General features: G+C 45.4%; 1 protein-coding gene across 1 annotated transcript in view; it reads left to right on the top strand.

Annotated features, from left to right (window-relative positions):
• Positions 1–12,626, top strand: part of LOC142245329 (multidrug resistance-associated protein 1-like) — a 170,706-nt gene that overhangs the window by 127,307 nt on the left and 30,773 nt on the right. Inside the window, 7 exon segments of the mRNA XM_075317959.1 lie at positions 213–380; positions 1,877–2,063; positions 2,599–2,659; positions 2,755–2,848; positions 4,819–5,026; positions 8,354–8,664; positions 9,716–9,915. Of these exon segments, the coding sequence (XP_075174074.1) occupies positions 213–380; positions 1,877–2,063; positions 2,599–2,659; positions 2,755–2,848; positions 4,819–5,026; positions 8,354–8,664; positions 9,716–9,915 (1,229 nt within the window).

Below are 12,626 nucleotides of genomic sequence, written 5' to 3'. Positions count from 1 at the left end.
GTGAGTATATCTTAGGGAAATTGAAGTCTACATTATCATGGAGAATACGATCACCCATTCCTTTATTATTCTTACATGTTTGGGCTCAGGTTTTCTATGTGTTTTATTACAACCATACATATGGCATTACTTTTTAGATTGGTGATATTAAAAGTATGATATGGCTATTGTTTATTATGTGGTCTGAATGTATTTTTTGTGACTTTTATTAGGGTATAAACCTGTCTGGAGGACAGAAGCAACGGATAAGCCTTGCCCGAGCTGTGTACCGGAACTGTGACGTCTATTTGCTGGATGATCCTCTGTCTGCAGTTGATGCCCATGTAGGACAGCATTTATTTGAGCATGTTATTGGACCCGGTGGTTTGCTTAAAGGAAAAGTAAGATCAATCTAAAATTACATGTACGTTCAATATTAAAGGGATTGTACAATGTTGTTCCTTTTGAGATCAATGCAAATTGTCGCTTCAGGGAGGAAGTAGGCGAACTCTAGTGCCACCTATTGCAGGTATCAATACTAAAAGTCAAAAGTGACCCTTTAACGAGCCTTGTCATATGATTTATGCCAGATCAGAACCTCAATTTGCAGACACGTTGTTTCCAGATGGTTGTCCCTCGTCAGTGCAAAGTAGGAGATCTGATCTGGCTGAATGAGAAGCTAAGATGGAATGTAAGGGGAAAACTTTTCTCCTTATGGAGAAGAGGAGTATTGCAGCTGTAAGTCTCCTCACTGGCAGCCAGATTGGTGTATCAGTCTCTATAAGGCGAAAAGTTTTCCCCTTTTGAGATCAAATAATGACAAGGGGCTCCAGTTACTGATTCTGGAATTTCGGCTTGGAAGAGAAAAACAACCACCATTCAAGTAAATAGGTGACCATGTAATACCTAGTAGTGTTGAATTTGCCAAAGAGCCAGTCTTTAGATGTCTTGTTATTTTTTATCGATAAAGGTCACTTGTTCAGCTGTACTCAGAAATCCCATAGCAGTGAATGATGAAAGCCACACGAGTGTCTACCACTCCTGTCACTGCTGGCATATCCTGTGAATAACCAATAAATACATGTCCTGAAACTCCCTATAACATGATACCAAGATTTATCTTCTTTGTTCTAGTTTTGGCACTTCTATCATGTCTCATTGTATTATAATGGTCTTTGTCAGTGAAAGGGTTTAAAGGGACCCTGTCACTAAATTCATGCTGTCAGAACCATGGCCAGCATGAAATAGAGCCTGATTGTATGACTACAGCCAGGTATATTTTACTATGACATTCTCCAAAGTTTCTAGGAAAACATACTTTGAAAAGCCATCCATGGAGGCTTGGACTGGCCACAGGGGAAATGGGGAATCCCCCGGTGGGTACCTGTGCTTGGGTGAGCCACTTACTGACCAACATGAGCAGTATTTGGCTCCATTACTTTATTCACTATGTGCAGAAAAAAAAGCAGCATCTCATCATTCACTCAAGAAGCTACCAAGTGTATTATTACATAGATGTACAGATAAATGTATGAATGAGGCCAACGTAATATTTGAATGTATGTGAACAGTGGGCCCCCAGAGTCAGTGCAACTGCTGAGCACTTGGCAGCTCAGTCCCACACTGGAGAGAAGAACAGTTTAGTGTTACCCGTGTCTGACTTCTCCACGCTCCAGTCTATTTGATTGACAGGTCTCTCCCATGTACACATACGAGAGAAACCAGTCTGGATCAGGGTGGGCACACCGGACTAGTCAGTTCTCTCCTTATAGTCCTTGACCGGCTTTTCAAAGTATGTCTGCTTTGATACTCCACAGCGTCATGATACAATGCTCAGTTATTGATATCACATCTTGTTTCATCAGTGTATATTTGCTGATAATTATTTGTATTCCAGACACGCGTTCTTGTCACTCATGGAGTAAGTTTCCTTCCGCAAGTGGATATGATTATAGTAATGTCTAATGGCAGGATCTCGGAGGTTGGCACATACGCTGAGCTTTTGGATAAGAATGGTGATTTTGCAGATTTCCTTCAAACATATGCCCTAACTGGTGAACAGAATGAGGAGTCGCACATAGAAAGTAAGAATTTACTGCCCAAAAAGAGATAAGTATGAGTGCAGAAGACCGCTAAGCTGGAATGTGATTGGGCACGCGGCAGAATATCAGAATATCTCCTGTTGCCATTTCCAATTCAGTTTAGGGCAGGTGTCCTCCATATGCTGAGAACCTTCAACTTTCATTTTGGGAGGTGTCATTTGCAACTACTGGAGAACATCAAGTTGGAGACTTTGAGTATCTTTGTATTGATTATGATTATATATGTCCAGTATTGTCGCAATAGTGCAGCATAAACCTACAACTGAAGGTCCACTTTCTGATGGTTATACTACTATATCATCTTCTGTTGGGACATCCCGATGTTCATGGAAGCCGTAGAGTAGCAGGACGTTTGCCTGCCATCTTGTATACATATACTGCTTATAGTGTGCTCGGATTAATATTATAAAGCTTGTGTGGCTCATGATTTTATCTACTAGTACCATTCCTTGTCATGTATAGTATCATTTTGAATCCTAGTCTCAATTTAATCATGAAAGGTCAATTATCTCTGCAGACAATGTGGTGGGCGATCAAGGAAAAGCCATTGAATACAAGAAGTCAGAAATTGGCTTAAGGTAATCACTTTAAGACGATTTTGGGTATGTTTATTTCTTCTACTGTGTAATGCGGAGCTGTAATTAGTAGGATATCTGTTTCTGTAAACTTGTAGGAAGGAAACGTCTCCGGAAGTGGCTGAGGAACCGATGGAGGGAGATGCAGATGCGGGGAAGCTCACAGAGGCTGACATTGCTCTCACAGGAAGGGTAATGCTCATGTATAAAAATCTAAACATTGTCCTTGTAATAATATTTATTTTAATTACTGAAATCAAATTGCTCGCTATATGAACCCTGTTTCTGGTAAAGATCAGTTACAGGTGAATTAACTTAGTGATGACTTGTTTTCGAAATAATGGTCAGAAAAAAACTAAACCAGCCCCACATATACAAGATCACCCCCTTCCACATGCAGCCCCACGTATGTAAAATCACCCCTTCCCTGTCCAACCCTTCAACATGCAGCTCCCAAAATACCAAACACTGCCTCACGTCACTCAGACGTAATCCTATATATAAGGACCATCGTTCCACTCTGCAGCATCTTAGTCTTTTCAGAATTTAGTATGTCCATGAGCCTCATCTCATCTCATCACCAGCAGATACAGCACACTGTTGCTCATTGGTATCAGCTCCGCACTAGAATGAGGAGACACCACCCCATCCGGTGACACCATCCCCTCACAGGAGCAGCTCCATTCTAACTGATTTTTGTAGCTCTCCTGCCTACACTGTGCAGAGGAGCAGCAGATTCTCTTCTCACCTGGCAGGCCTCTTGTGATGAGGGCAATCTTGCCATAGGCCTCCTGGAGCTTTGAGCTCTGAACAACAGGCCAGATTGCCCTCATTATTACCCACCCTGCATGGGTCCCCCATCACCTCTGGGCCCTGATGCAGCTGCACTAGTGGTTTGTCGACCCCTGCTAATGCCGGATTTTTGTGGAGGGTGAGTTGCGACATTCGGGGCACAGGCGGTGAGAATGGTGAGCGGTGTCACTGACTCCTTGACACCGCCCGCCTGTTTTCTGTGCCCTGACTGTCAGTGTGCTGAATGCCTGGGGCCAAAGGAGGTGTGAGGCGAACTCTGGCATGGACAATGCACTGACAGTTTTTTTTTCTTCTTCCCAAACTGCGTTCCCCTAAAGGAGGCAGGAGGCAGCGCCCTAAGCAGGGGCCTACCCTGCTATGCCCCTGTCCCAGCACACAAATATATATATATATATATATATATATATATATATATATATATATATATCAGGACGTCACAGGGTATTGTGCAATCTGCCCTTCTGTACAGTATCCACCTCCTCCTTGGTTACGGGTCCCTGACCTTTGGTGTTGCCAAGAACAAGCTAATCAAAATCCGGCCGCGGCGGCCTTGTGCCATCATCGGGAAGGGGCCAGGGCACAACTGGGTATGTGGACCCTAGGTCAAGAAGGAGCTTCAGGCGTCCTGGCTATTTACCTGACAAGGACGGAGCCTTCAAGATCCGTTCTCCACCCGCTCCAAAATCAGGGTACTAGCGCAACGAGAGGGATAGGACTTTCCCACTACACAGTCCAGAAAATCCCAAGCATGAACCCTGAGAGCAAGCTCACCCAGTTAGCCATACTGGTGAGCGGGACCCGATTTAGTTTCACACTATAGGAAACGAGGTGCCAAGGCAAAGGTCACAGACTAACAGGCAACACCAACGGGCATGGGATCCCGGTGAGCTCCCTCCCAGTGGCAGCGGCGTTATTCCGAGTGGCTCCGCGACCCCGACGCCTGCGTCTGAAGACCCCTCGAGCCACCGTGGATCCGGATCCGAGCAGCCTGGCTGCTGATACGGAGGCGGCACACACACATATATATATATATATATATATATATATATAATTTCACATTGAGGTAATGCCCACCAACTTTGGGGCATTACAGTAGAACTTGTGGGGAAGTGACTGCATGGTCATCATCCCGAGAGTCTCTCCAAACTAATTATCACAGGAGGTAAAGTGATAAGATAAACATAAAGGGCGGTCACTCTGCCTCTTAGGGGATAATCATCAAGAGAATTGAAATTATAAGGTCAGATCTTTACCATTATGTTTAAGAATTATACGTTTCAATTGTGAGGACTCCACTTATCCACTACAATTTTCCTTGTTTAATGTCTAATGCACTTGTGTATTCTCAGGTTAAATTATCAGTGTATTTGGAGTATTGCCGGATCATGGGGAAGTGGTATCTGCTCATGTGTGCTGTGTTCTTCATTATCCAACAAATATCTGCTCTGGGACATAACTATTGGATTGGATTATGGGCCGATGACCCCCCTGTGAATGGCACACAACAGAACACCAGCATGCGCTTAGCTGTATACAGCATTTTAGGCGTTATGCAAGGTATTTTCTTTTTCCTGATACTTTCTCCACAACTTGTTGCAGTCTGTGCTTCTAGTGATTGATAATTTCACACATGCCTTTATCTCAAGTTTTTGGAAATTGCAGTGCCCCTTAAAGGCAGTTCCATCCACAGATTGGCTGCTGGCCGGTGCAGAAAGCTAGCAGAGGAGGGTCATCTTAACTGGGTGAAAACCAATGAGGGCTGTACAGAACAAAATACACAGACAAATTCAGGAAGTAACCAAGGTTAAAACCAGGAGGAAAGAGTAGGAGGCAGAATCTTCAAGCAGAGAAAGTCGCCGTCATGGGTTCAGAAAAAACACATTACCGGTAAGTAATTACGTATTTTTCCAGCACCCATGACGGCACCACGAGAGAATTACAGAGAGGAAGACCTAGGGAGGGACAACAGTTTGCAGAACCCGCCTCCCAAAGGTGATGTCGGTGAACGACAAATCAAGGCGATAGTGATTAAAAAAGGTGGACGGAGAAGACCAGGTTGCCTCCTTACATATCTGCTCGATGAAGACCTCCGACCTCTCCGCCCAGGAAGATGCCATCGCTCGCGTGGAGTGTGCCTTCAAACCAGGAGGTACGGCTTTACCCCCGGCCGTGTAAGCAACAGAGATGGCATCCCTGATCCACCTGGCCAAGGTGGATTTAGAAGCCTTAAACCCCTTCCTACAACCCTGGAAGACTACAAACAGAGACTTATCCCTCCTCCCTTCCGAGGTGACCAACAGATACCGTTGAAGACAACGCCTAACATCCAGGCAGTGCCATCCCATCTCCTCCGGAGTAGAAGGGTTGTCATAAAAAGAGGGGAGCACTATTTCTTGTGATCTATGGAAGTGGGAATGCACCTTCGGCAAATAGGCAGGGTCAGTTCGTAAAACCACTCGGTCATCAAAAAACATGTAGATAGGCATCTCTGATGTCGATGGACGCCAGGAACTCCCCTTGGGTCATAGAGGCAATGACTGATCGCAGAGACTCCATGCGAAAATGCCGCACCCGGACATGCTTGTTGAGAAGCTTGAGATCCAGGATGGGCCGGAAGGTACCGTCCTTTTTTGGAACTAGGAAGAGATTTGAGTAAAAACCTCTGAACCGTTCCTGAGCGGGAACTGGGACAATCACTCCGTTTGCCTGCAAGGACGCCTTGGCCTGTGAGAAGGCGGCGGCCTTGGAGCAGGGGGGAGTTGAGAGAAAAAAAATCTGTTTGGAGGGCTGGAAGAGAATTCTATCCTGTAGCCGTGAGATATGTCTCTCACCCACTGATCGGAGACTTGCTTTAACCAAGCGTCGCCAAAGTGGGAGAGCCTGCCACCGACTAAGGACGTGGCTGGAGCGGGCCGAGAGTCATGAGGAAGCTGCCTTAGTGGCAGAACCTCCTGCGGTCTTCTGCGGACGCGCTTTTGGGCGCCAGTTGGATTTCTGATCCTTGGCTGAGTTAGCGGACGAGGCGGAAGGCTTAGAGGATGACCAGTTGGAGGAACGAAAGGAACGAAACCTCGATTGATTCCTACCCTGGGCGGGTTTCCTGGTCTTGGTTTGTGGCATGTCCATGATCTGCAAAAGAACACAGGAGAAATACAGTACAGTACAGTACAGTACAGAGGCAGGATAAACCTATAAGTGGCGTGTGGCGGCTTGAGACAAAGTGCTCCTTCCCACCTACCTGTTTTTTCTTTATCTGCACCCCCCCCCACTACTCCGTCTCAGAGTCTGAGAAGAGCAGGAATAGATGGGGGAAAACAAGTAATTAGGAAGGTGTACTGCACTGTTTGGCCACATCAACAGTGCACCAAGCTCATTTGCATGGTTTGAACAGTCATTTTGGTGCTGACAGTCTCCATTGAACTCTAATCCCACCCAGTGGCATAACTAGAGTCCGGTGCAAAGTTTGAGCCTGCCCCCCCCCACACATGTTCGTCAGATGTATGGGGCCTTGTAGCATTCTAAATCCTAAAAAAAATATGAGTTGCCCCCCCTCCCCCTTAATTGTGTAGTACTGACCCCCCTTCTATACTTATGGCCCCCATCCTGGACCATTTCCTGGTAAATATGTCCTTGTATATGACCTTGTCATGGCTATATACTGGTATATATGTCCCCATCATGGCCCCATCCTGGTATATATGTTCCCATAATGGCCCCATCCTGGTATATATGTCCCCATCCTAGTATAGATATCCCCTTCATGGCCCTATCCTTGTATAGATGTCCCCATAATGGCCCCATCCTGGTTTACATACCCCCATAAGGCTATGTCCGCACGTCTGCCTACTGGCTTGACAACTAAACTGCAGCATTTTGACAAATGTAAACACTGTGTTTGACAAAAAACATGGTAAAAACATTTTTCATGCGTTTTTGCCACATTTTTGCCGCGTTTTAAACACTGCGTTTTGAGATTGAGAAGTCAATGGGTGGAAAATGCAGCCAAAACGCAATGAAGAAGTGACATGCTGCATTTGTTTAGGCAACGATTTTGCTGGGGAAGCAAAACGCATGCATTTTGTCATTGACACAGTGCAGTTTAAAAAGCAAGAAAAAAAGCACACGTGTGCACAGACCCTAATGGCGCCATCCTGGTATACAGTACATGTGCCCATAATAGCCCCATCCTAGTATACATGTCTCCATAATGTACTCATCCTAGTACACATGTCCCTATAATGGCCCCAGCCTGGTTTATATCCCTATCCTGGCTGGATCGTGGTAAAAAAAAAAAAAATGTATTAAAAACTATTTTCCTCACCTTCCCCCATTGTCCTCCTCCGATGATGGCATGCTGCAACTGACCACCGTGTAAACGGTGCAGCGCATGACGTCACTATCCTCCCACTTGTAGGATGGTCAACTACCTGGTGCCAGCATATTCTCTGCTCACCACACCCGGGATTATGGGCGTGGGGAGCAGTGAATATTTATGGCCTTAATTGGTGGCCGGCACATCGCAGTGCAGGGACCCAATGAGTCTCTGTGCTGCAATATATTTTAGCTGGATGCATGCCCTCAGACACACATCCAGGGCCCGGTGACGATCACTGCGACTGCGATTGTTACGCCCCTGATCCCACCATATTCCCAGAGGTCCTAGATGCTTAGATAAGGGACCTTTCATTGTGGAGCTACCTTATCTGATGCTTTTCTTGTCATCATGTGATTTTCTTTCTATGACCTACAAAACAATAATATCTATGCAATTTCACAAATGTATTTATTTAGGGGGGCTATATGACATTGCTGAATGATTTTTCTCTGAGGTTGGTATTGATTTAGTGTTAACTAATTTCACTGTTTTATTCTTTTTTCTTACAGCTTTAGGTATTTTTATAGCGTCGGCTACTACAATTATTGGTGGTGTGTCGGTGTCTCGCCAGCTTCACTCTAACCTCCTGCACAGCATCCTGCGGAGCCCGCTGAGCTTTTTTGAACGAACCCCCAGTGGAAACCTGACTAATCGTTTTGCTAAGGAGATGGACACTATAGACAATATCATCCCTCAGATGTTAATGTTGTTTATAATAATGAGCTTGACTATACTGGAAATCCTGCTGGTCATTGCAATAGCGACACCTCTTGCTGCTGTGGCCTTTGTACCATTAGGCTTACTTTACTTCTTCCTACAGGTAAGGAATATATGTATACACTCTGCTGAGGGGTCAAAGAGTGAAGGCCAGGGTTTTAACGGGACCTGCTAAGCAGAGTACACTCTGTCCATGGAAGCCCTTTTAAGAGCCCTGTATAACACTATTTACTAATATCAATGACTTAAAAACCTCGCTTTCCCTATGCTAATTAGGGCTTTTAAGTAATCAAATGGGCATTGATTCCCCAGACTAGTCGTCTCTCTTTCCATGATATCATGACTCTGTGGGCATGATAACATGATTTCCACGAGTCGGCGGTGTCACGGTCAGCTCATGGAAATCTTGTGCATGTGCGCAGCTCATTTCAACCGCCTCAGAAGCACGGTGGACGCTTCCCGGCTTCATTAGGCATGCTGCGCATGACTGGAAGTTCATAAGTTGGCTCACGTACACAACTTCTGAAATCCTGGTCAAAGGCAGAGCGTCTAATAAAGCCGAGAAGCGTACACCTGTCTTCAAAGGTGCACTGATGCAGCAGAAACGAGCTGCGCGCATGCGCGAGATTTACATGAGCTGTTGGTGACGCTGGCTCATGGAATTTGTTATCACACCCACAAGGGCATGGTAACAAGGAAAGAGGGCCAACTAGCCTGCGAAAATAACGCCCCTACGACTAGTCAAAGTCCTAATTAGCATAGGGATAGCACATGTTCCCTTTAAAAGTGGTCCAAATATTCATATAGAATAAGGCATAAATACTGAAGCCACTAAAAAGGAGCAAATTACTAGTTCAACCGCAGTACGATTCATAGCTTTTTGAATTGAAAGAGACACTATCCAGGTGTAAGTTCAGTGTCTGCACATTCTGTGCAACCTTTCAGGTGACTCCATCTAGTTCATCAGGTAAAGTCCCCTGAAAAATTGCGCAGAATGTGCATATATATCATGCCTCTCCTAGTTTGGCCATCATGAAACTGGTGGCAGGTTCTCTTTAAAAGCATTATACTTTTCATTATGAGTTTAGTTTTATGGTTCTGTAAAGCAAAAATTTTGTTGCCAAAAGTTTTTACACACCTCATCTTCTTTCCAGAGATTTTATGTTGCCACGTCCCGGCAGCTGAAGCGTCTTGATGCAATCAGTAAGTCACCTCTATACACTCACTTCAATGAAACACTCCAAGGAGTAAATGTCATTCGAGCCTTCAAAGAACAGGAACGTTTTATCCAAGACAGCAATCTACGTCTGAACACCAACCAGCGTTTCTATTTCTCGAGCTTTGTAGCTAACAGGTATGGAAGCATTTTCCCACTTCTCTTCCCACCCTGCGAATTTTTTGCCTTTTTTGGGGGGTTACCTCTCCTTTGTATGCTCCTATGTCCCCTTCCCCATTGGAGATCTCTTTTTGTTACCTTCTTACAGCAGTGATGTCCTTTTGGCTCCTTCTGTTAGTACATAGCCTTTTCTTCCTTTCATGAATCCCACACCAACATCCGTAGTTAGGGTGCGGTGCCGGCTGGATGCCCAACTAATCGAGGCGGTAGCTTCACTTGTGGCTATGCTGCAACCTTTGTCTCACATCCTGGATGGCTTGGTCCTTTTCTCCCGTGGGCTTTTAGCGCCTAAACTGTCCTGGGTACCAGTAAGCGCCCTTCTGGACCCAGGCAGCCTCCATCGCATTGGTCATTTATTTCATTTGATTGTGCTCTGACAAACACTTACTGTGCGTTTAGCCAGATTCCCTCTGCACTTTGTGCCATAACTAGAGTTGAGCGCGGTTCGTGGTTCGTGGTTCTCCAGTTCTAGGCTCGAGTGATTTTGGGGCATGTTCTAGATCGAACTAGAACTCGAGCTTTTTGCAAAAGCTCGATAGTTCTAGAAACGTTCGAGAACGGTTCTAGCAGCAAAAAACCAGCTAAATCCTAGCTTGGTTTCTGCTGTAATAGTGTAAGTCACTCTGTGAATCACACTATTATGACATTTCAGTGTATAGTGTGCGTGAACAGCGCCTTCAGATCACTGCTGTTTCTATAATGGCGATCGCCATTTTTTTTTTTTTTTCTTGTCTTCCTTCCCTAAGCGCGCGCGTGTAGTGGGGCGGGCCAGCATGTCAGCCAATCCCAGACACACACACAGCTAAGTGGACTTTTAGCCAGAGAAGCAACGGCATGTGTGATAGGATGTCCATGTCACATGTCCCTGCATTATAAAAACGGACATTTTCCTCCAGGACGCCATTATCTCTTCTGCGTCTTTGGTGTCAGACATCACTGTCGCAGCTCCGTCCTTTGTCCTATCGCTGATACAGCTATATGCGCTCCATACACAGCGCTGGACAGCATAGGGAGAGCACTTTCTAGCAGTCCTTTTAAGGGCTCAAACCGGCAGGGTCAGAGTTAAGGTGACAGGTCCTGAAAACAGCGCCAGCGTCTGTGTAGCCAAGGTCAGGGATTTCCTCCCTGCATTTCCCTATTAGGAGGGATAGAAAGGCAGGCTTCCATTCCTCTACCCAGAGCCCCAAAATCCTGGCACTGTACCCTCCTGTCCTCTGCACACTCCAACTCATGATAACTAAGCCATTATACTAGCAAACACTCAGTGTACCTAGTGGCATCCTATACGTGGCTATTGGACTTTGCTATAGTCCCACTAGTGCAAAGACATTTGCAGCACCTCTACCTGCATTGCACACTCCAACTCATGATAACTAAGCCATTATACTAGCAAACACTCAGTGTACCTAGTGGCATCCTATACGTGGCTATTGGACTTTGCTATAGTCACACTAGTGCAAAGACATTTGCAGCACCTCTACCTGCATTGCACACTCCAACTCATGATAACTAAGCCATTATACTAGCAAACACTCAGTGTACCTAGTGGCATCCTATACGTGGCTATTGGACTTTGCTATAGTCACACTAGTGCAAAGACATTTGCAGAGCGCGTCTGCCTGCATTGCACACTCCAACTCATGATAACTAAGCCATTATACTAGCAAACACTCAGTGTACCTAGTGGCATCCTATACGTGGCTATTGGACTTTGCTATAGTCACACTAGTGCAAAGACATTTGCAGAGCGCGTCTGCCTGCATTGCACACTCCAACTCATGATAACTAAGCCATTATACTAGCAAACACTCAGTGTACCTAGTGGCATCCTAAGCGTGGCTATTGGACTTTGCTATAGTCCCACTAGTGCAAAGACATTTGCAGCACCTCTACCTGCATTGCACACTCCAAATCATTATAACTAAGCCATTATACTAGCAAACACTGCTGCCACTTTAAGGGCCGTAGTTGCATTGTTAGGGATAATTATTCTTTATTATTCAGCTGTTAATAAAGCTAGACCACCGCTGCAATCTACACCACCTCTCAATTTTTAATACCACATTTTAAGTGCGCAATCTTGTCGCAATCAACATGAGTGTCAAAATGACAGATGCTGGTGGAAAGGGGAAGAGGCGTGGTGGAAAAGGAAAAAAAGGGTTTGTCCGTGGGGAAGGTGGCAAAGCTCCATTATCATCTGCTGAAGATAGACCATCTACCAGCAAAAGTAAGATGTCTACTACTTACCGTGGACAATCCGATGTGCTCCCTTTTTTACGGACACGAACAACAGGAACAAAGGTAGATGATGGCCAAAAAAGGAAAATGCTTGAATGGATCTCAAGTGGTCCAACAAGTGCCCTCTCAGCCACTTCAAGTTCCGCATCCAACAAACACCAGTCCTCTAAGTTGTCATCCCAATCAAACTTGCTTTCTCCCAGCTCTGAAGTCTCCATCAGCCCTGCACAGTATGGTGGAACTGAGATGGCTGAGTCTGCAGAGCTGTTCAGTCACACTATAGCCTGGGAATCAGAGGTCTGCTCCTAAGCTACAGTGAGTACAGAACAGGAAATGGTCTGCAGTGATGCCCAGAACCTTTGTGACTCTGATTCAGGCCGTGAGGACCAAGTTTCTGAGCATAATGTTGACCCTTTGTCACAAACTGTAAC

The sequence above is a fragment of the Anomaloglossus baeobatrachus genome, chromosome 7 (assembly GCF_048569485.1).
Source record: "Anomaloglossus baeobatrachus isolate aAnoBae1 chromosome 7, aAnoBae1.hap1, whole genome shotgun sequence".
Classification (NCBI taxonomy): domain Eukaryota; kingdom Metazoa; phylum Chordata; class Amphibia; order Anura; family Aromobatidae; genus Anomaloglossus; species Anomaloglossus baeobatrachus.
The sequence above is the reverse complement of the archived record's forward strand: the minus strand, read 5'-3'. Positions and strand labels throughout refer to the sequence as shown.